At 40.9% G+C, this 24,358-nt stretch overlaps 1 protein-coding gene across 1 annotated transcript in view; it reads left to right on the top strand.

Moving 5' to 3' along the window:
• The window catches only part of KIF13B (kinesin family member 13B), a 186,663-nt gene that overhangs the window by 110,938 nt on the left and 51,367 nt on the right, over positions 1-24,358 (top strand). The window contains exons 20-32 of the mRNA XM_082842622.1: positions 346-495; positions 784-912; positions 5,812-5,982; positions 7,246-7,403; positions 8,708-8,840; positions 13,137-13,283; positions 13,898-13,927; positions 15,570-15,669; positions 16,258-16,384; positions 17,152-17,207; positions 18,784-18,908; positions 20,165-20,341; positions 22,809-22,901. Coding sequence (XP_082698748.1) covers positions 346-495; positions 784-912; positions 5,812-5,982; positions 7,246-7,403; positions 8,708-8,840; positions 13,137-13,283; positions 13,898-13,927; positions 15,570-15,669; positions 16,258-16,384; positions 17,152-17,207; positions 18,784-18,908; positions 20,165-20,341; positions 22,809-22,901 — 1,596 coding nt within the window. The remainder of the gene's footprint in view (positions 1-345; positions 496-783; positions 913-5,811; positions 5,983-7,245; positions 7,404-8,707; positions 8,841-13,136; positions 13,284-13,897; positions 13,928-15,569; positions 15,670-16,257; positions 16,385-17,151; positions 17,208-18,783; positions 18,909-20,164; positions 20,342-22,808; positions 22,902-24,358) is intronic.

The raw sequence follows: 24,358 nt of genomic DNA, 5'->3' as shown, positions 1-24,358 counted from the left end.
AAAATAGAGTACTTTTGTACACTCTGCTGATTTTTCTAGTCAATGTATGCTTTGTCTATTTTCACAGCAAGGTTTCCATGTAAGGGAGAAGAAATGATGAAAGTAATGATGTGTTATTGGGATTGCTCTCTCATGGGTGAAGGGTGCTGACCACCATTCTAAGGGGGAATGAGGAAGAGTGTGTGTGTGTGTGTGCGCGCGCGCGTGCATGTGTGCGTGCATGCAATACAATGCTATACTTCAGCTAAGTTTAGTGACTTTATTAGACTGCATCAAAAAGTGGTAGGTTGAATTCGTTTATTTTAAGAGATTTTCTGAAGCTGTATGTTTCGAATCTCTTTAAAGGTGATACGGTCTTACTTCAAGCGTGCAGATCCGTTCTATGATGAGCAGGAAAATCATAGTCTCATTGGGGTGGCTAATGTCTTCCTGGAGTCCCTCTTCTATGATGTGAAGTTACAATATGCTGTTCCAATCATCAACCAGAAAGGAGAGGTTAGTTTTCTCCTCGTGCCTTGTGCCCCGCAGAGAACAGTTTGAGAAACAACAGGGTGGTGATAGTAAATTGTTGTTATAATTTTTCATCAATAACGACAGGCATTATCTATGTGTATTATTAATATCTGTGTTTCCATACTGCTGGATGGTGATTATTCCAAATAAATACTTTGAGGAAGAGTAACTGGTAGAACCTGTTATACCACTAAGCTAACCACTTGACTGTACAACAGAGGAAAGAACAAAATCTGGAGAAAGGATCTGCTTTTGTCCCCACTGCTGTAGGTGGCAGGCCGGCTGCACGTAGAGGTGATGCGCATTAGTGGTGACATCGGGGAGAGAATTGCGGGAGGTGATGATGCTGCAGATGCGTCCTTTGATAAGGAGACCCAGGAGAACAAACTCGTGTGCATGGTAAGGCCCACTTTCCTTTAGAAGTAGTAGAAGTGCAGCTGGTTTTGAGGATTGTGGGTATTTAGACAGTAAATACTGTGTCCTTTTCCAAATTTTGAAAATATCTGTCTCTAAATAAATCTTTAGTATTTAGTGTTCTAGCAACCGTATTTCATCACATTTTCCTGACATTCCAGGTAGCCAGGTATTTCCACTCTCTTCCTCTGTGACCCCTTGGATAAGTCACCTCTTTCTTCTGGGCTGTTCTGCCCTAAAATTATGTGAATTTGAGTTTGTCTGAACTTCTCTCTAGAGAAGCCGGTTTTCTCACACAGGTTTCCACCTCCTTTTGGGCCTCTTCTGATGCTGGAGGTGTGTCCCAGCCCTGGTCCTATTGCTAAGCAGCCGCCTAAGCCACTCTTCACCCTGTCTTTGCATGTTTCTTGTTTCCTCTTCAGGAGCATGCCTTTGCTTGTGCTGTCCCATCATGTCCTCGCCCCAGACCCTTTCCTCTCTGCTCTTCCCACGCATGCTGTTCCTGAACTGTGTGTTGAGTATCATCTGTGAGACACTGTCAGGCGCTGGGACTATGAAAATGAGTCAGGCAGGACTTGTGCTGTCAGGGGAGCAACGTGTGTAGTTGGTGTGCACCTTTGGGGGACGCAGAGGTAAACGGAGGACTCCAGTACTGTGTGTCCCGTGTGCTCTGAGAGGGGTAGATAGGAGTTGTTCTGGGACACAGAGTAGGGGTCATCAATGAATGCACATAGTGAGGTCTGAGGGATATTTCTGGAAAGATGAGACTCAGAGTGAACTGGAAGGAGAGCATGTTATGTAAAGCTGTCCTCTCCCTAGGGGGCTGTGGTATCGTCACGGGTGGTTGCTTGGGCGCGTGTTAGGTCAGCATAGGTAGGGCCGCCTCTTCACTCATTACGACAAGGAGAACATCCTATCGTGCATTTCCAGGCACACTCTAGTGGGCCAGGGTGCCATGGGTTGAGAATCACCCAGGAACCACTTAAAAAGGTTTTTGAAGACGAGAAATCAGCAAGGGGCTTAGACACCGTGTGTGAGTGAGGAGGCCATTCAAAGGTGAGGCCAGGAAGCCCACACTTCACCCTCATTTCATAATCTATCCTAGGTCCAGCCTTGTAGCTCAGTAAATATTTCTAGAATTGAGTTTCATTTTGAAAGAAGTAAGTTAGGCATCAGCTACAGGTATGGAGCAGCTAAAGCTGTTAGAGTTGGGCCACTTTCCATAGGTCTTTGCGTGTATTTAGGAGGCCTCAATTAGTAATTGACGGTCCATTGCTTCCGTGTGACGGGGAAGTATTCTTAATTCACTAAATGGTGAATCTTTGTACTGTACTCGATTTCAGAACATTTCCTTTGAGGTTGTATGATTATCAAAGATGGGGAGACATAGGCTTTGTGACTCATAATGGCCCACTTTAAAGGGGATGGACCAGAGATGCAACCTGTGAAAGTTACCATTAGTGAAGTAACATGTGAGGGTACTGTCTCACTTGGGAAATGTATCTTTGTCACTGGGTAACTTAGGCTTTGTTTTTTTTAAATGAAGTTAAAATGTATTAATATTTTTTTATGGAAGATATCAAACATATAGAAAAGTAGTAGGATAGTGTCATTGACCCCCATTCATCCTCCCTCGACTATCAACTCATGGTCAGTCTTGTTTCGTTCATATACACAAGCTGCTTCTCTGCTGTCCCCTTCCCTTGGATTATTTTGAAGCAATCCCAGACATCATATTTCTTCAAGAATAGTTTAGTATATATATCTCCAAAAGAAGAGGACTTTTAAAAAACCAACCTAGCCAGGATATCATGATCAAGAGTTAATACTTTTTTAATATCATGAAATATCCAGTCAGTTTCCCTGGTCGTCTTGGTGTCTTTAGTCTATTTTATATTTTAATCTTTAGGCTCTGGCCCTTATGCTTGCTCCCTCCTGCTTCCCTCTCTCTCTCTCACCCTGCAATTTGTTTATTGTAGAAACTGCGTTGTCATCGTGTGTTTTCTCATAGTCTGGATTTTGCTGATTGGTATTATTTACTGTGTTAAGGTGTATTTGCTGTAAATTGGGAGTTAGATATAAAGGTGACCTATGGGGGAGGGGAGGGGCGATGATCCTTTACAGGGTGAGGTGTCTTCCATCAGAAGGCACATCATGTCTGGTTCTCTTTTGGGGTTGTTAGCAATCGTTGATGGTTATTACCTAGGTATTTCATTAGGAGTTAGAAAAAATAATTCTATCATCCCTTCATTTATTAGCTGGAATTCTGTAGAGTGAACCTTCCTACTGTCAACTATTTTGCTATTCAGAGGTACAATTTGTATCTAAAAGGCAGGGTGAATGCTCCATTCTCTCCCTTTATTCGCTAGTTTTCAAAATAATGAATTGGTTTTCCTACTATTATGCAAAAGGGACAAGTGAGGTTTTTTTGGTTTGGTCTTCGTATCATTATGAACTCTTGGATTTAAATATACTTGGTGTGTTTTGATCCATTGTATTCATTACCTATATCGAGGCTCAAACGATCCCATCTTTGGCCCGTGGAGGCCCCTTCGGGTGGCTCTTGAGTCCTTTGATACAACCCTAACCCTCAGAGAGTGTGCCAGCTTTCCTGCTCTGGTGTGACGCAGACTGTACATTCCTTGTCCCAGACCATTTCTCCAAGGAACTGGATCCCTTTCAGTGGGGAGTGGTTTTTAGACACCATATTCTGAGTGTGTAATAGCCTTTTGTGTAAAAGGAGGAAGACAAACTGTATGGTAGTTAAATATTGGTGGGGAATAAAACAAAAGATACCAGTTTGGGGGCACTTAAGATATCACAGGTGACGAGTATCACTGGCCCTTAAAAGAAGACTAGCTTTATTTTTCTGTGATGAAAAAAAAGTATGCACATATTAACATATTGATCATTTTAATTACATTAAATAAAATTAGTATATTATAAAACCGCAAACGGCATCAGTGTCTCCCGACGTTTCTGGGCTGTAGGTCTTGAGCAGTGGCAAGTTGAAGTCTGTGGTATTCTGACACCTGGTGGTGATTTTGGTTTCTGCAAGCAAATACTTAAACCTATGTTCTAGATATCATTCCTGATATTTTTATTCCTGATATTCTTTATTCCTGCAGTCTCATTCCTGAGGAGTTGCCTATAGGGGAGAGAGTTCAGCATATGAAACCTTGCTTTCTTATTTATTTCAATCTTAAAATTGAAATTGATTTCTAAGAAAGAAAATTAACTTTCAGATGGAATTCAGTCACAAAGAAGTATGTATTGAACGTCCATCCACGTAACGCCTGGTAGTGATTTCATTCATTGTATTTCATTGGTATGGTTAGTCCTCACACATCTATCATGAGGTAGCTATCCTGTTTTCCATAGGAGAAAAACTAAGCCTAAGAATTTAAGTAATTTGCTCATAAACAGAAGCTAATAAGTGGCAGAAATTTTTATTTAGATCTTTGTACTCCAGAATGTTGCAATCTTCCCAAATACCACATTGCCTCATCTTAAAGACTATAATAAGCATTTTAAACACTTAATGAAAAGGGCATGGTTTTTAAAATTTAATGAAAAATTAATTGCCAAATACTAATGGCTCTATTTGGTTTGGACAAACAAAATGTGTTAGTCAATCTGTCTTTCATAGCCTGGGAATTGCTATCTAGATGTTTCAAACTCTATGCCATCACAGAAAAAAGTGAGTAATAGCAGGAGTGCCCGTCCGTTGCTTACCCATTATAGAAGAAAATAGTTGTCCGCTTTGCATGATTTTCTGTGTCATTATTAATGCTTCGTTAAACAGTAAGAACATTTGTGGTTGCTAAACTATGTAAACTTCTGCCACATACTCAAATCTGTTTTTGTTTATTTTACGTACTGGAGGTTTAGAGTGCGTCATACAACATGTAGGAAGCGACCAGGTGAAGAGCGTGATAACTGATCAGTGTGCAGTCTCCTGAAGGTTGGCCTCATGGATTATGAAGTCAGAATTTAGCTTAGTTAATTTCAGGATTTAGTTTCTTCCACAACTTATCACAAAAGTTAAAAATCAACCTGACACTGCCTGCCAAAAGAAATATTTAGACCATTGGCTGCTTTAAAATCTATTATGGGCATTTCTTCTGGGGGCGTTCGGGTCTGATTAAACACATACTTCTGTAATCGCACGTAGTTATCACAAAACCCCACACCCCAGCAGTCCAGGGCACATTTCCTTTGATCTGGCCCTCCTCCCTGAATCTGCACGGAGAAGGCATCGTACACATCGCTGCAGAGAATGGTCAGCGGTCACCATCTTTTGTCTCCTCCGTTCACCCCTCCAGATCTTCAGAGTATACATTCCTGATGCTTTTAAAGTTTTCCAAAAACGCCCTAGTAGCAAGTAACATTCCAATTGAGAACCTTGTTCTTTATTATACATTAAAATATCAAATAAATTTTTTTTTGCCCTTTTCTGAATATTTACTGCTTACTGGTATGCACACTGTTTTCATTCTTCATTCATCATTCTTAACAATCTTGTGTCCTTGGGCCGTATTATCCATAGTTGGCCGAGTTTGTATGATTGAATGGTGCTGATGTTTGAGAACTTTCTTCTTCCAAAGATGATGATGATATAAAAAACTAGAATTTTAAATGTTCTTCATCAGCCTGTAAATGCTTTAAAATGTCCACTTGTATATCCTCAAGGTTACTGATACCTTGTGTCAACCTCTCACTAAATATGACATTTCACAGATGCAAAAATACAGCCCAGGTTGAATGAGATTTGGTCAACGTAAACCAACTGTTAGTGACACAGTCAGGACTAGAGCCTGTGTCTCTGACTCAAAGTACTTCTTGGAACTTTCTGAGTTAAAAACAGTCTTCCTTTTCCTTCAGGTTAAAATACTTCAAGCCACCGGCTTGCCACAGCATCTGTCCCACTTTGTATTCTGCAAATACAACTTCTGGGATCAACAGGAGCCGGTAATTGTTGCACCCGAGGTGGATACCTCATCCTCTCCTGTCAGCAAGGAACCTCAGTGCATGGTTGTCTTTGATCAGTGCAATGTAAGTGTGTTTTCCAGACTGGGGCAGCATTTAATTACTCAGGTCAAAACAAAAAACAACCCATATTTTGTTGAGTAATTTGGTACCAGTCTGTGTCTCGGATCAGGTTCTTAGAGTGGGGTTGGAGTCAAAGACTAAAGTGCCGTCAACACACTGTATGTACATGTTAACTTACACAACGTTATATGTCAATTATATCTCTGTAAGCCTGGGGGAAAAGCAAAACTATAGTGTCAGTGCATGTAGCTCCTCCAGCATCAAAAGTTAACTTTTGTGTGACTGTATGTACATATGTCTACTCTTCTCCAAAAAGAATCCATGTTTTGTATGAGTTACTGGAGAAACTATCATCTGGGAAGGTTAGGAAACTAGTGTTTTAGAGAAAGTGAAGATAGGGAGACAAGAACTAGCATTGTGGAGCCCCTAATGTTCTGTTCAGCACTTTGTGATTCTTTCATTTGCTCTTTCCCACAGTTGTATTTGATGGCAGTGCTCTTTTTAGCTGAAGAAGTCGGTTCAGAGGTCATTTGCCCATGGCTAGTAACTAGCAGAGCCGGGACTGTCAGATTCTAAATTCTCTTTTTCTACTTTATCTCACTTGAGCCATCTCTTTTTTTTTTTTTTTCCCGAGAGAGTTCTCTTTCTAATCTGTTTAAAACAGAAATACTTTTGTTGTGCTAAAGATCGAGAGAGAGAGAGATTCTATGACTTTTTAAAATGAACTTTTTTAGAGCTTAATCCTAATTATTGCAAGAGGCTGTTTTACATCTATCGTACAAAGATGGACAGATAGGAGAATTTTTTTAAAATAGGTGATTATTTGCACTGATGATCAGTATTTATTTCCTTTCTCTCTTATTATTGGAGATAGTTAATTAACTTCCTAAAAACTAGAAAAAATTGTTTTTCCAACACACTGCTGCCTTATTGGATGTAATAACTTTTATATCAAGACGTAGATCATTGTTGTCATTCTTAATATAATTATTTATACTTTCAAAAATAGCTCCCAAAATATTGCTAACAAAATAGAATACAGTGCTGGTCTTTCACAATAGATTTTCAAGGTGAAAAGTTTTTTAAAAATCAGAGTTAAGAACCTCGGGCCATCTGAGCATTCATTATGGGTGTTGGATGACAGTTTTGTCCTATGGCTAAAACATTCTATTTCTCTTCTTCATAAGGAAGTGAGGATATGTCAGGTGTAAGTAATTGTAAGGTCACTAGAAGGTGTTTTCTTCTTCTGTACCTGCTTCCTTTCAGGAATTTTCTGTTGGCGTCACTGAAGACTTTATCGAGCATCTTTCAGAAGGGGCTTTGGCAATTGAAGTCTACGGCCATAAGATGAATGATCCTCGGAAAAACCCAACCCTGTGGGATTTGGGGATTATCCAAGCAAAAACACGCAGTCTTCGGGACAGGTGAATTTTAGATATCCATCTGATTCCATTTATAATTTTAAAAAATTGCTAGAGATTAATATTGCCATTTATAAAGGTTACCCCTTCCTGAGCATTACCAGTATTCCAGTAATAGCTGGTGTTATGTCCACGGTATTAACAGCACAGTTAAACTTCCTTGGAGGAGTGAACTTTGAAGAGTGATGGGAAAAAGTTAAGAAACAGGTAGTTAAGAATGAAGTGTGAAATGACTTTTTGGAGAATAGGTTGCTTATCATTATGAAATACTTCTAATTAATCATCTGTAGAGAAAATAGATCAAGATGTACTCTGGAATTCAGGTTTACATGGTTTTTTTTTTTTTAAATAAATTTATCTTTGGCTGTGTCGGGTCTTCGTTACTGCGTGCGGGCTTTCTCTAGTTGTGGTGAGCGGGGGCTACTGTTCGTTGCGGTGCGCGGGCTTCTCATTGCGGTGGCTTCTTTTGTTGTGGAGCACTGGCTCAGCACACAGGCTTCAGTAGTTGTGGCACTCAGGCTCAGTAGTTGTGGCTCGTGGGCTCTAGAGCACAGGCTCAGTAGTTGTGGCACACGGGCTTAGTTGCTCCGCAGCATGTGGGATCCTCCTGGACCAGGGCTCGAACCCGTGTCCCCTGCATTGGCAGGTGGACTCTTAACCACTGCACCACCAGGGAAGTCCCTTACTTATTCTATCTTTAGCTCAAAGTTCTTTTCAAGTAGCATTAATCATGGAAGGAGGAAGGCTTACTTGTTGACCAGGATTTTAAACAGAAGAGTTAAAAGAAAAGACTGAAAGAGCATATATTTGTACTGCATCTAATTATAGATGAGAAGCAGATTTTCTTCTTTTTTTTGTATTTAGAAAGTTTTACCAAATACTAAATTAGACATTGGGATTTTTTTTTTTTGATTCTCTTATTGACCTCAGCAGACATACTTGTCAAGTCACTAAAGCATACAGCACTACCTTTGCTGTATGAAAAGATAATCACTGCAACTTACTTCTGTACTTCTGATAACAGTGTTTAACTTTTTGAATAACCACTTTGAAATAGATTTGTAATTATCATACCTTTTTGAATGAAATAAAGGCATCATTTTTAGTTCTGATGTTGTTTGTTGAACTTTGGTTTTAATTACATTTGCCAGTATGTATTTGTATATTACTCACTGAACTACAGATAATTCTACTGAGTTATTCTGTTTGGAGGTTATTTTCATCATTAATTCTCATGTGTAGGATCCTAAGCTGCCTGTATTGAAATAGAAATGTATGATTTTCCAAGAACTGCAACTATTTCCTAGATGGAGCGAAGTCACCAGGAAAGTGGAATTCTGGGTTCAAATCTTGGAACAGAATGAGAATGGTGAATACTGCCCTGTAGAGGTAATTCCTGCAAAGGACGTGCCAACAGGTGGAATCTTCCAACTCCGGCAGGTAATGAAATTTTTAATGTTAACATTGAATTCTTTGGTGTCGTAAAGGTTAATATTGGATTCCTTTTAGCAGAAACATCAGGGATAATGAAAACTAGATTGGCCAAGACCACTTATTAAAGTTTTCTCTCCCTTCATGTGTATTATCTTTCATTTTCAAAAATAAAGCTGTTTACAGTATTTAAAACCAGCTTCTGTGAAGTTTAAGTAAGAAAAAGATAAGCTTTGGGGACTCCCCTAGTGGCACAGTGGATAAGGCTTGCGCTCCCAGTGCACAGGGGTTCCGGGTTCAATCCCTGGTCAAGGGAACTAGATCCCACATGCATGCCACAACTAAGGAGCCAGCAAGCTGCAACTAAGGAGCCAGCAAGCCACAACAAGGAACCCACGTGCTGCAACTAAGGAGCCCACCTGCTGCAACTAAGACCCAGTGCGACCAAATAAATAAATATTGTTTTTAAAAAAAGAAAAAGATAAGCTTTATAGTGACTTAGAATTGAACTGTAGGAAACAAAACAAACGTATCAAGCAGCATTAGAACATTTATAAAGACAAGGAGAGGCTGTGTGACATGGCAGAAAGAACAAGCACTTCAGAGTCTAACATTCTGGGGTTTGGTTCTGGCTGTCCCATGGCCTAGCTGTATATCCGTGAGCAAGTTCAGTCACCTCCCGGAACCTTTCCTCAGGTGTAAAGTGGAGCGGGGTGATAACACCAACTTTGTAGGGTTATTGTGAGGATTAGAAATACTGTATATGGGGCTTCCCTGGTGGCGCAGTGGTTGAGAGTCCACCTGCCGATGCAGGGGACACGGGTTCGTGCCCCGGTCCGGGAAGATCCCACATGCTGTGGAGCGGCTGGGCCCGTGAGCCATGGCCGCTGAGCCTGCGCGTCCGGAGCCCGTGCTCCGCAACGGGAGAGGCCACAACAGTGAGAGGCCCGCGTAATGCAAAAAAAAAAAAAAAAAAAAAAAAAAAAGAAATACTATATGGAGCCCAGTGCTTGATACATGGGAGATGAGAAGTGTTTTTCCCTGATGCCCACCAGTTCTCTGCTTCTCTGCAGGCATCAACTGGGTGTCTTGTAATTCAGTTCAGTTTGGACCCTAACTACCCAGAGCGAGCATCACACTCCACAGGTTTAAGGGCCCAGACATACACAGGACTGCCCTCACTTCAGACGCCAGCTGCAAGTATCAGGGCCCCAGGTCACCCACATTTCTGTCCTGCTTGGCTACAGTTGAGGGTTCCCGCAACTCTCAGGTTTCAGAGTTTGCTGGAATGACTCACAAAACTCAGGAAAGCCCTTTGCTTACTGTTACCAGTTTACTGTAAAAGATACAACTCAGGAACAGCCAAGCGGAAGAGCTGCATGGGGTAAGGTGTGGAGGAAGGATGGGGAGCTGCCGTGTGCCCTTCGCTGCGCCAGCTTCCCAGCACCTGACGTGTTCACCAGCCAGGAAGCTCTAACCCCATCATTAGTAGGTTTTTACGTAGGCGTGGTGGATGACAGCACTGGCCTTTGGTGATTAACCCCATCTCCAGCCCCTTTTTTCTCACTCCCTGAGGTTTTGGCGTAGGGCTGAAAGTTCCAACCTTCTGATCAAGGCTTGGTCTTCCTGGCGACCAGCCCCAATCCTGAAGCCACCTAGGGATCTGCCTAGAGTGACCAAATGAAAAGTCACATGGTTAAAAGACGCACCTATCACCTTTATCATTAAGGAAATTCCAAGAGTTTTAGGAGCTCTGTGCCAGGAACTGAGGACAAAGACCAAATATCTTTTCTATCTTACTTAACACGTTAGGTAAATAGGACACGTTAAGTAAATGCAGCTAGGTAGATGTGAATACCTGCCAGAAACCAATACAGCAGAGACACGTGTGGGACTTGTCACTTAACCCCAGACAGATGTGATCTGTAGTATCTGTGCTGCAAATTAAAGATGAGAGTATCTTAATAGAATTTACATGTACGACTTAGAAATACTCGTTTGCTATTCTTTACATGAAGTCAACATTTAGTAGAATATTATTGCCTGTGATAGTTTCCATACTTTAAAACAGTAGTAAAATATTAGAATGGCTCAAGAAAATGAATGTTGAAATCATTCAAAGCAAAATATGAGAAAAGGTTAAAGGAAAAAGTTTGCTTATAAGTTTCTGAATGTCTTAGGAGGAGGAAAATGATAAGCACTTGTTCTCTGACCCTAGCAAATGAATTTTAGCAAATCCATTCATGTATAGACAAGGCACTAAAAGCAGAAGGAAATTAGTTTAAAATATAGTGTGAGATATATACATAAAATAGGATTCATCAGGGTGTGAAGAACATCTTTTCCTGAACATCTGTTAAAACTATATATATCCTCTTTGGATGCCTTAGAAATTCTTCATCTCCCGGAAGGCAAGACCAGATAATTTTCTGTGGTTTAGTATAAATTGAATATTTAAGTGTTTTTCACACTTCTGGCAACCTTTACTAAAAGTGTTCAAAGATACCTTGGGTGTATCAGGAAAGGCTTTTTTGAAGGATGTGCGTCTTGACCTGGGTGGTGAAAGAATCATGTTGGAAGGGTTCTTCATATATAAATGGCAGGAATAAAGATAGAGGGTGGAATTAGGTAAGTTTGGGTAGAAAGTATCAGTAACTTGTAGGAAGAGCTAGAAGCAGTAACAGAAGAGGTTATAGAGGCTTGGGGCAGCTAGTTCATGGAGGGCCTTGGATGGTAGACTTATTAGAATTCAAAATTGGAACCTATTGTTCTCCAACAGGAAAGTAGCAGAGGAGAACTGATTAGATTAACTGCATGCATTTGCTAGTTTTGTAGTTAAAAAAATAGTCAAATATCGGCAGTTACAAGAAGTTCACTAATAGTTTATGTATTGGTAAAGCTGTTCAAAGCTTTTCTGTGAAGCATTAAGCCATTCCTGGATCTTTTCCCTCCATTTTTCTCTCTCTTTATCCTGTATTCTCCCCCAAAGTATAGGTACTTCACCCTTCACGTTTGGGCGCACATTCAGAATAGGTCACTTCCTGTCTCAGGAAAAGTGAAAACCAAAGGTAGCTAATTGAAATGACTAAACTATTTCAGACAATTAAAATGTTTTCTGAGTCACTCTTTGCACAAAATATCTGATGCATAGTCCTCGGAAAATATTAAAGACATCTGCAACCCATCTCTTTAAATCTAGCTTGATAGAATCAATCATTGCCTAAGCTGATTTTCCTGATGATACAAAGCTCTTGGGAATTAAAATCCAATAGAAGAGGGGAAGGGTAACTGACTTGAAATTACATGTTGAGATTCTGTTTTTCAAATTCTATTTCACATTCCTAGAATTTATAAACCAACTTTGAAGTCAGTGATTGGGGATACTGAGAATTTTCTTCTAAAAATTACTTCATTGTAAATATTCAAAGTCACATAGTGTTTCTTTCTGATCAATTCTTCATTTTGCAGCTTGGCTTAAAATTATTTTATTTTGGGATGAGAGCAGTGAATTCAGGATAGTGTGATCATTCTTATTATTCTGATTGCTTATTTTTTAAAGTGGATCATACTATATATACTGGCTTTGGTAATCTGCTTTTGTAAAAGAAGTCTAGTTAACATCTGTCACTGTACTCTTTAACTTATATATCATGTATGTTTTTCTATAGCAATATTTTAATGACCATGTAAATATTTCATTAATATACTATAGTTTAAGCAGTTATCAATGCTATACATTTAATTTGCTTCTAATTTCTTGTTATTCTTAACATTGCTGTAAGATTCTTTATGTACATATATGATTACTTAAAACAGATTCCTAGAAAGTTGAATTGCTGGGTCAAGGGATTCTTATTTTTTAAGGCAAATTGCCCTGCAGAAAGCTTTACCGATTTATATTCCCACCAACAGTGTATGTAATTGCCTTTTTTGTAAACTTTGGGCAATATTGTAAATTGCCTTTTTAAAAGATAGTTGCTAGCTTAGTAAGTGAAAATAAAGGTGTTTCATGCTTATTTTAATTTGCTTATTAGTAAGTGGAACATTTTATATTGTCTAGCCTTTTGCATTTCCTTTGTTAGATTGTTTTAAAGTTTTTTTTTGTTGGAAAAAATATCTAAGCCGTATATTTGTTCCTGATTAGTTTTTGAATTTGTAATTTACTACTAAACATGTAAGATACGGTGAGATAGCATCTCTAAAGATAAATGCTTTTCTCATCATCAGCCTGTAGGGGTCTCTCCAAACCAAATTTTTGGGAATCAAACCGATTTTGAGAAACTCTTAAAATTGTCTGTGATACAGGGACAGTCCCGGCGAGTCCAAGTGGAAGTGAAGTCTGTGCAGGAGTCTGGGACTTTACCGCTGATGGAAGAATGTATATTGTCTGTTGGCATTGGATGTGTAAAAGTCAGGGCGCCGAGATCGGCCAAGACGCATGAAACCATCCATGTAAGTCTCTGTTGACAGACCCAACCAGACAAGAGAGTCTTTTGGAACCTGTCAGAAAACTGCCTTCCACAAACAATTCTTTCAGTATTTTATTTTCTTGGATATCTTTTTTTTTCTTTTCTTTCTTTCTTTTTTTTTTTTTTAACTGTATTGCATTTGCGTGGAACCACTGCACCAGCTTGTTGGTTTTCCCTGGTACATGGCAAACTGAGGGTTAAAACATCTCAGCCTCCAGGAGTTCCTCAGTGCCTGATATCCGCCTCCCCTACCCCTCTGCAGAAACCCCCTGCTGGCTCATAAAGACTATTTGCCAGCAGGTGTTTGATTTCCCCTGGGGAGTGGGACTATAAACCCAGCAGGGGGAGAGTATTGTACTAGCTCCCTGAAAAGGTCAAATGAGGTTCTTCACTTTCCTATGAGAAGCTCAAGGTTTCACTCCAACTACCTGAAAACTGTAAAACCGAGAGTGAGGGTGAGCGTGGGTGGGAGATGAAAAAGCGTATTCGTTAAAGTAGAAAATATAAAGTATGGGAAAAGATTCAAACTTCTTTAGCGTAGTCTGATTCTTGGGTAAATGATTGTTTCGGCTCTGCATAATATATTTTTTCTCTTAGGAGGAAGAGGAGGACATGGACAGTTACCAGGTAATGAAGCACGGGTTATCCTAGTCAAATAAGCTCGATTAAAGTACTAAATTACACATTCCTGAGTCTTGCCATGCTGTTACTTAGTAACTACACAATTAGTTTTGATTCAAATATTGCTTTGTCTAAAGTTAAAACAGAAGGGAACAATCATTTGTGACTGTTATCCTTTTCCAAACCTGGAGCTGCCCATCCAGGCCCCTGCAGATCCATTCTTCAGGTCCTCTTCCTTGCACTTGCTCTCTCCTTTTTCCCTGGAAGAGCTGTTGCAGACTTGGCTTCAGTCAAGCCACGCCCCTTAGGTATTTTCCATACTTTAAGCCAGGTCTCCTTTCCCTACTTCCTGGAGTCATACAGGTTTTGTTTTGTTTTTCCTCCCACCCCCCTTTCCCTAATCTCCTGCAAGATTTTGTTTACGTCTGATAAATTTTATTTTGTGAGTCTGGTTAGTCATCGTTTAGCACTGTCAGAGCTCTTCGGATCCTGATTATGTCAGCCCGTGCAGTCACCCTCCTGGTTTGGCTTCATTCTAATTGGATAAAAATGTCTGCTTTCCTATAAGTTGCTGATAAAAGTATTGAGGGTTAAATACAGAGTCCTGTGGCACAACCGTAGGGAATTCTTTTAAGCTGACGTTATTCCATTAATCACTATTCTTTGGATGTGATATTTCAGTCTTCTATAATTTCTTCCAAGTAGATCCATTGCACATCTCTCCTTCTTGTCCACAAGAATGTCATGAGCTATTTGGTTAAGTGCCTTAGTGAAATCCAGACACTCCCAATATGCTCAGCATTCCACTGATCTACCCAGTCACGTAACTTTATTACAGAAGGAAATGAGGTAAGATGGGAGCACAGTCAGGTGTTGACTGGTAGAGTTGTTAGTCTGTTGGTAACATCCCGTCTGCCACCCCCCCCCCCCCCGCCAAAAAAAAAGAAACCCAACAGAAACTAGGGGGAGAAGCATTTACATGATTTGTGGATGCTGGTGAAACATGTTGAAGGCTGTAGTTAAGAAATCTGAAGAGTTCTTCCGATGGTTCTAAGGGATATAAATTTGAGGATTATCGAGTAGTATTTGTGATTTTTATCCAGCAAAGAGACCCTGTAGAAGATATTAGCTGCATGAGTGCTTGGAGTTCTACCCTTTGAGCCAATAGAAATAAAACTGGTTCTGGGGCTTCCCTGGTGGCACAGTGGTTGGGGGTCCGCCTGCCGATGCGGGGGATGCGGGATCGTGCCCCGGTCCGGGAGGATCCCGCGTGCCGCGGAGCGGCTGGGTCCGTGGGCCATGGCCGCTGAGCCTGCGCGTCCGGAGCCTGTGCTCTGCATCGGGAGAGGCCACAGCAGTGAGAGGCCCGCGTACCACAAAAAAAAAAAAAAATTAAAAAAGGGAAAAACTGGTTCTGGATTATCAGAGTGCCCTTTCAGAAATGGTGTTACTCTAGTACAGTAATGCTTTAATTTCTGAAAGTTTCTATTCTGAATAATGGTTGCATTCAACTAGTAGTGGTAATAAAAATGTTAGGGTATAATACTTTACATTTTTGAAGCATATTAGAGTAAGGTAAGATAGAGTATCGGTTTCAGATATATCGTCTTGATGTTATATTTACTGTAATCCCCTGGTTTGCTTCTAGGATCGGGATTTAGAGAGACTACGTAGAAAATGGCTAAATGTGTTAACAAAGCGTCAGGAGTACTTAGATCAACAACTGCAAAAGCTTGTCAGTAAACATGGTATGAAAAGCAACTTCTAATATTCCCCCCCGCCCCAAATCAGTGTGCTGTTAATTCCCATTCGCAGTTATATGAAATAAAAGTAGACGAACACATCAGTAGTGGGAATGGCGGGAACATAGGAATGGTGCTTATTTGTGTCACATCCTTTCAAAAGGACAGTTATCCACTTGTAAGGAGATCTTTGCATAGGTCTCCCGTCCCCCCCAACAAAGAGGAAATAGAGTATGTGCAGTAAACATTGTCCCTCAAAAATAACTAAAGGAAGATGCTCACATTTCTTGATTTCTGGTCCAGAGGCACGTGAGCCCTCTGACTCTCGAAGAGATCATCCCTGTGCTGTTCCACCGCAGGCCTTCCATGAACTGAAGACGGTGTCTCTGTGAGAGCACACCAGCCTCGCTAGCTTATAGTTAGTTTTTTATCGTGAGCTTTTTATCACGAATTAGGGAAGTAATAAGTTGCTAGTGAACCCTCCTCAACCAATACGTGGAATATGGGAACATCCTGTGGATAACGTAGGACAAAGCGTAAACAGCAGCCAAGAAGTGGGACCCCTGTATTTGATCCTCATTCTTGATGTTCCAGATAAAACAGAGGATGATGCTGACCGTGAAGCTCAACTACTAGAGATGAGGTTGACTCTGACTGAGGAGAGGAACGCAGTCATGGTCCCCTCAGCCGGCAGTGGGATACCAGGGGCCCCGGCAGAATGGTATGGGTGCTGCCCTGTGTCTTCTGAAGTTCTCTGTGCTCACGGAGCTGCCCACTTTCTCTATGAGTGTTGCCTCTGCTTTGATTAATGGATGACTTACCATAGCGTGTGGGGAATAAAGTTGTTTTAATTAGAGGAGGTGTTAAATTATTTTCACGAGTTGGAATAACTGTGACCTAAAACTGTTTTATTAAGTAATATTGTTTTTGGCCCAACTAATTAAGATTTCTGAGAATCTAAATCAATATTTAGTACCATTGCACTTAGCATTTAAAAAAATAGTTAATATGTTAATTACTTGGATCATTCCCTTAAAAGACTATTCAGTCATAAAAAAATTGCATCACCAGGTGTTTTTGATTTTGGTACTAGATTAAACTGAACTCTCAGCAAATGTTCTCTGCCACTTTATAGAAATTAAAAATAGTAAATTAAGCCACATGGGGCCCTTAGGTATATAACTTTATAAGAAAGTACGTTTAAACAAGGGAGCTTCAACTTCAGTGATGAACAGGTATATGTGTTTCTAAGACTAAGTTCTGATATCAGCGCGTGTGATAATTATACATGGAAGCACCAGAGGAAAGAAGCAGCAGTGGCGGTTAAGTCTTTGTGGCCTCTCTGATGTGAAATTATAGCTAACCCAGTGCCCAGCATTATCATTGGTTGACCTGTAATTGCTCTGCATGTATGAAGGCTGAGTCGTGAAGCACATGCCGCTGAGAAAGGCTGCTTTATTTGAGATGCTGTTGTTCATTATGTTTTAGGACGCCGGTTCCTGGGATGGAAACACACATTCCCGTTATATTCCTTGACTTAAATGGTAAGTTAAGAGGTGCCGCCTTCCGAAGGCAACTCTGACAAATTAGTGTCCAAGTAACACTTAGATTCTAACAAAGTATGCAGTTAGGCACTTCTGTAAGCCTAAGGTTTGGGTCTGTTTTATGTGTGCCAGAGGACTCTAGTCCCTGACAAAGAATGAATTTCCTGTAAGAATAGTATTTTTTTAACAGTGGTAGGTATGTCTCATCGTGATGTGTTCTCACATTTCGTTCTACAGCCCATTCTGCTTTGTGTGCTTTGTTGTCCCATCAGTTTAGGATGGCAGTAATGCTTTCCACACTTAAGACATTTTCTTCTTTAATCCTCAGGAGGACTCCTCTCCAGAAAGGACTAGTAGCTAGTGATGCTTATGTAGCGTGTTGCTTTTATCTGGTGTCTTCTTAGCATTACCTAATGAATTTCTCACTTTATCTGTGAGTTCTTGTGCCATTCATCACTGCGTTGCCTATTTTTTTTTTTTTAAATAACTGTCATTTTTTTCCCCCTCATGTAAAATATTTTGGATGTGGCTACATTTTACAAATATTCTGTCTGAGGAGGGAAACAAAAATGAAAAGGTAGATTAAAGAGCTAAAAATAAGTTTGAAAGTCAGCATTTAAATTCCAAAGACATCTGCAGAAGAACTGTGTATTAAAATGAGCCATCCTAAATAGACAAGCTTGGATGTCCTCAGTGGTTTTCTTCTGCCCTGAAAGTATGTTACAGCATCTCAGGTATTTAGCGTCCTGTGCTGCTTGGCTTACTTGGACCTGTGAGAGTTTTTCATATCCACACGGAGTCAGAGAAGAGCACTTAGCCACTGGCACCGTACATCCACCTGTCGGGGTTTTAATGTATTGCCACAGCACTCTATCCTTCCTTGTTCTCTTGAGCCTTGGAGACTGAGGGCGACTCTGGTCTTGTTCTTACCCGAGGTTCCTAGATAGGTGAGGGGTGTGTGTGTGTAGGAGGGTTAGAAAGTGGAAGAGAATAAGCTTCAAGAAGACCTATTAGTATGGATATTCCAAGACAGGAGCAGCGCCCTGTTCAGCCTATGCCCGTTCTTGGTCCACACAAGCGCACATACTAGAAGAAATACTTTCGACGTTTACTTGCAAGCTTAAGATGCATAGGGAGTTGGGAGGGCCAGGCTTGGAAATGAATAACCAAAGGGCCACAGGGCAGCCCTTCAGTTTAACTGTGGGATGATTGGAATCACTCTCACTCTCATTTCTTCAGTGCACTAAAAGACAGGGAATTGGGGTTCTAATCCTGTCATTAACATTTATGGGCTGACCTGGTGTAACCTCTTGGGTCTCTTGGCTTCGGTTGCCTTCCATGTAAAATAAGGCGCGGACGTAGGAGATTGGATTTACATAATTTCTTGAGGCGCTTTCCATCTCTAAGATCCGTGAACTGTTTAATGGCCATCATCTGTGTGATGCAAGATTTCACAGCCAAACAGCAAATGAAATTTGAGGCAGGAGAATTCTGCTACTAAGCACATTGAAATTTAGCTGGTAGGGGTTATCCTTTAAAATGATCTCCATATTGAATGGAACTTCTCTGCTTTTAGCTGATGATTTCAGCTCTCAGGATAATCTTGATGACCCAGAAGCTGGTGGATGGGATGCTACCCTGACTGGAGAAGAAGAGGACGAGTTCTTTGAACTGCAGATTGTCAGACAGCATGATGGAGAGGTAAATAAAGCATAACTCGGGAAGACTGGATGAAAAGTTGTTTCTTTAACCTTTCCATGAGCCTTTGAAAACAATCAGCAAGGTAATCATTTCAGTGCTTACATTTCTCAAGAAATATAAATGAAAACCTTTCAGTATGATTTCCAGAAAGAAGGGAACCACTTCCAGAAGGAGTAGACCAATCAGATCACATCCATTCACTGTTTTACTTCTTTTCCTGGTGAAGGATCTTTGTTAGTAATTCATAGTTCGGGTCAGCAGTGGTCTACTCTCTGGGGAAATGCTCCTGAAGTACATAGAGGTAAAATGGCACAGTGTTTGGGATTGACTTCGAAATACTTTAGTGAAGACTTCTTAATAAGGGAGGAAAAGAATAGATGAAGCCACGTGATAATGTTTGAATCTGAGTGATGGGTGTACACCGGGGGCTTATTTTCTAATTTTGAGCATATTGGAAAAATTATAAAATATATTAAGGAAGGAAAGCCGACGTGATACTCTGAAGGACACATCATCACATAGTGAGTGGTATTCTGAAGATGCAAAACTTGAACTGCGGTGCATTCTGTAAAACAGTGGACCTGCGCCCGTCTTTAATAAGTCAGTGCCGTGAGTGACAAAGAAAGCCTGGGGAACCAGCCTAGATGAAAGTAGACTAAAAGAACAGGACAGCTAAATGCAGTTTGTGATCCTGGGTCAGAACAGTTGAAACATTTGAATATGGACTCTGTATTATATAGTAGTATTGTATTGATGTTAAATTCCTGAATATGATAATTGTCCTATGGTTAAGTTACAGGATGTCCTTGCTCTTAGAAGATACTTGCTGAAGTATTTAGAGATGCAGAGTTACCTGTCTATAACTTACTCTAAAGTGGTTCAGTAAAAAAACCCAAAAAACAACAGCAATACTGTGTGTGTTTGTGTGAGAGAGAGGGAAAAGGGCAAAATGTTAACAGGTGGTGAATCTACCTGGAAGAAATACAGGAGTTCATTGTACTCAATTTGCAACTTTTATGTTTGAGTATTTTTCAAAATAAATAAATTTTAGCTGTCGGCCAGGAACAGCCTGCTCTGTACTCCCTCGAGTCAGTGCCTGAGGCCACATCCTGGGATTCCCATGGTCTCCCAGGGCAGTTCTCTTAGCAGAGCTGCACTCACTGAGTGGCCTGCTCCACCTCAGCCCAAGCCAAGATGTTTCCTTGTGGGGTTTTGTGTTTTAGGAGGAGGGGGTGACTGTTCTGTCTTCTCTGCAGGTGAAAGCGGAAGCCTCCTGGGACTCCGCAGTGCACAACTGCCCTCAGCTGAGTAAAGGCACGCCCGCGGATGAGCGAGTGTTTCTCATCGTGCGGGTGACGGTCCAGCTCAGCCATCCGGCCGACATGCAGTTGGTATTACGCAAGCGCATTTGTGTCAGTGTTCACGGCCGGCAGGTGAGTCATTGATCCTAGTTGAAGAAATGACTTTGGGTCAGACACGAGGGCGGGGCTGTGGAAGGATTGCTCTGGCCTTCTGTCCCCCGAGGCTCTGTGAAGCTCTGAGCTTTTCTCTTTCAGTTGACTATTGCTGTCCTATAACCGTGCTTGCTTCAATCCCGGAACCCGTCAGCCTGACTTCCTCCTAGACGACCCTGAATTGTTACCCTGAATCTTTGTTACTGCAGAGGCACAGCTCACAGCCCTTCCTTTGGGTGCCATAGGGCCCTGTCAAGGCGAAGCTCACTGTTTTTGTCTTTGACTCTTCATCTGGGTCCTACAAGATGAGAATGTTCACCACGGATGAGCTGTTGTTTGTGCTGTTCACCATTTCGTTTTCCGTGCCTTTCTTTTCTTTCAGTCCTCTCTGCTGGTTCGTTGATTGTGTATTTGGAGAGAGTACTCTGTCAAGCTTTGGGGTAAAAAGATGAATAAGAAATAATCTGCATCCTTAAAGAGCCAGTGTCCACTGGCCTGTGAGTGTATAAGCAGACGACTCTCCTCTGCTGTGGTAGTGCAGCTCAGAGGGTGAGAGTGCAGTCAGGGAAGGCTTCAAAGAGGAGGGGGCATGGGAGCTGCTCCGTTGCAGGCAGGGGTGGTTGGCAGGCAGAGGAGTCGCTGGCTATTTCACCGAGCGGAGGAAATATCCGTGCAGAGGTGGTGAGGAAGGAAAGGGCGTGGCAGCTTGGGGACCGTTAGAAGCAGAGTGTGACGGGGTGTGCTGCAGAGGCCACGGCTGTGGGCATCAACACAGTTGCAGCTAGGTTATGAAGGACCTCGTGCCATATGAACCAGTTTCGTAGAAAACTTCTAGATAAGAATATAAAGGATTTCTGCTGTTGGTTCTGCAATGATAGGATTTGGGAGGTTGGTTCTAGGGGTTCTTCTCAATACACTGGCTAAAACCAGGACAGATGAAAATAAATCTTTTCATTTAAGAAGAGTACAGTCACGGTTGACAGAGTCCTGGATGTAATCCCCACCCCTAAAAATTAATCTTTAGTTCTAAATGTCACACTGATATCAACCTTTGAATGAAGACCGGCAGTGATGCTGTTAAAATTGCAGCTCTTTAGCTTGGCGATCGAGCATCAGTACATACAGGTCATGGCGTAGCTGTAGACGTATGTATATGCCGTGTCTCCCATTCACTCTTTTCTTGGTCTCTCTTTTCTCGGAAGTCTATTTTTAAATAAATTTCTTTTATTTATTGATTTTTGGCTGCATTGGGTCTTCATTGCACATGCAGGCTTTCTCTAGTTGCAGTGAACGAGGGCTACTCTTGGTTGCTGTGTGTGGGCTTCTCGTTGCGGTGGCTTCTCTTGTTGTGGAGCACGGGTTGTAGGCGCACGGGCTTCAGTAGTTGTGGCACGTGGGCTCAGTAGTTGTGGCTCGCGGGCTCTAGGGTGCAGGCTCAGTCGTTGTGGCGCAGGGGCTTAGATGCTCCACAGCATGTGGGATCTTCCCAGACCAGGGCTCGAACCATGTCCCTTGCATTGGTAAGCAGATTCCTAACCATTGTGCAACCTTATAAGTCTGGAGTCAAGAGTGAAGGGATGAAATAAATGCATTCTAAGAGGCTCTTGCATTCTAAGAGGCTAAAATCTTCTAAAAAGTTAACTAAAGATCACTGAATTATTATTAAGTTTGTGAAAATATGTACTTCTGAGACCAAACAGTTTTTTTCCTATTCTGTTTGGGGGCTTTTACCTATTTCCTACTTGGCTTTTGCATGAGGGAAAAAGGTTCAGTGTCAGTTTAATATTCTCTCTTATTCTTATCTTTATTCACCAATTATATTCTGCCCTCATCCGTGCTCTCTTTAACCTCTACAGGATGTTCAGTCTTAGCAACATCTTCAAATGAGTCATCTATGCATTAATTCAACGGTTCAATTCTTAACCGTGCAAAGAGCACAGTCAGCATAAACAATGACCATGCACTCTTAAATCATTCTTCATAATGATCCTGCTTTGGTCAAGAATTAATGCCTGGACTTGTCAATATTCATAGTGCAAGATGTCCATCGTGCTGGAAAGAAAAAAAAAAAGGATAAGGGTCACCAGCCCTTCCTTACATCTTCGTTAGAAGGTCATTTTATCTTGTAGAAGTCAACAGTCTTATTTCTGTAGCCTTTCAGCAGAGTTGAACCAGATGCCTAGTGTGGTTCCAGAGTTTAGGGTTTGTACTTTTCATATATTCGGTATGGGACCTGTCACGTGGCAGGCATCATATAAATTGGTTTGGGGCACTAAGACAAAGTTGAGGAACTTATATGTAGTGATTTGGATTCTGACTTATATTGGAAGTATGTTCTTTTCCTTTTTGGTTAGAGTGAATGTGGTGTCGTTTATGCTGTCTCTTTGTTAATGAAAACTCAGTTTTTGAGGTGGGAAACCATGTCTTCTATTTTCTTTTTCTCTAGGGTTTTGCTCAGAGTCTCCTAAAAAAGATGTCACATCGAAGTTCTATTCCAGGCTGTGGAGTGACCTTTGAAATTGTCTCCAATATTCCAGAGGTGAAGGATCATATGAAATTTGAATATACTAAAAATAAGCATGTAGAAAGAGCAAACTCCCTGAAAAGTCACCTATGCAAGAAATGTGTGTTAAATGAAAATGTATATTTAGGAAAATGTTATAGATTTGTAGAGGAATTTCCTAATCTTCACTTGATTCAGAGTAAAATGTACTTGTGTGGCTTTAAAGGTTTTGGTTTTAGTATTTTGTTAAAGAAGAATCTTTTGAAAAGCAAATCAACACCTTTTTACCCACAGAAAAGGGTATAACCCTTGAAGGAAGGCAACACAGCATAACATAGAGTTTCAGGGTTTCATTTTGGAATGAAACAGAAATCTTGTTTCTGTCACCTCTTAGTGACGTGAACTTGGGTAAGTTACTTTGAGCCTAAATTTTTTCATTTATCAAATTGGGTTAGTGATACCTTCTGTACAGGGTTTTTTTTAAGGATTAAATGAGACAATATACACAAATTGTGTACATGCTAAACAATAAATTGTAATTGCTATTATTATTATAGTTACTATTATTATTTCTCTTTCTGAGCTAATTCAGATATGCACAGGCATCAAACAGATAGAACTGAAAATACCCCTGACAGGAGCTTGCTGGAGGATGTAGTTTATATGTGCTTCCTAGTACTTAATTCCTGATTTAGACAGATTTGTGCACTTGGTTATTGACATAGCTAGTAACAAGGCCTTCCTTACAGGAGTAGGAGAAGTGAGGGGTCTAAGAAAAGGACCCAACAAAAAAGACAAGAGTGGCTCCTTCTGCCACATTGACTATCCAAAATCGGGGAGTGAGTGGGGAGGTCCAGGCTGTGCTGCCCTTGAGGGTGGAAAATGGGAATGGGACCCTGGGGCGAGCACTCCCTCCTAAGCACACCATCCATGGTGCCTTCATTCTCTTGATTCAAGGGCTCAGTGCTTGTTGATTGATTCTGTTGATTATTTGAACAATAGATGGACAATATATATTTTAAGACAGATCAGGTTTTGGAAGAGTGAAAAGATTGCACAGTACTTAGGCTTTGTTTTAGAGTAGTTATATCACAGAACACTCTTCCTCTCAAATAATGTCAAATAGTGACTAATTCTTGCCTGGACCTTCAAAGTATTAGGCTTACATAGCACATATTAACTGTTTATTTAATTTGGAGCCTGCTGACCATTTAAAAATTGAGCCCCTTTTCGAGTTAGACAAGCTGCAAAATCTTGGATCTGGAATATGTTACTCTTTGTATACTTATATGTGGGGTTAGAAATTTACTGTTTATTCTCTGTATCTGAGTGTTTGCTCTTTTTTCCAGTTGTTTCAGATCTTAACTCTATAAAACGGTTTGAATGCAGTTGAGAAACAGTGACACTTGCAGTGAACTATCTTCAGTTTTTCCTTTTCTCCCATCATCTTTCTTCTCTTCTCTCCTCATTTGTAGTTTTTTTTTTTTTTTTTT

The sequence above is a fragment of the Leucopleurus acutus genome (assembly GCF_964270905.1).
Source record: "Leucopleurus acutus genome assembly, chromosome: 7".
Taxonomy (NCBI): domain Eukaryota; kingdom Metazoa; phylum Chordata; class Mammalia; order Artiodactyla; family Delphinidae; genus Leucopleurus; species Leucopleurus acutus.
The sequence above is the reverse complement of the archived record's forward strand: the minus strand, read 5'-3'. Positions and strand labels throughout refer to the sequence as shown.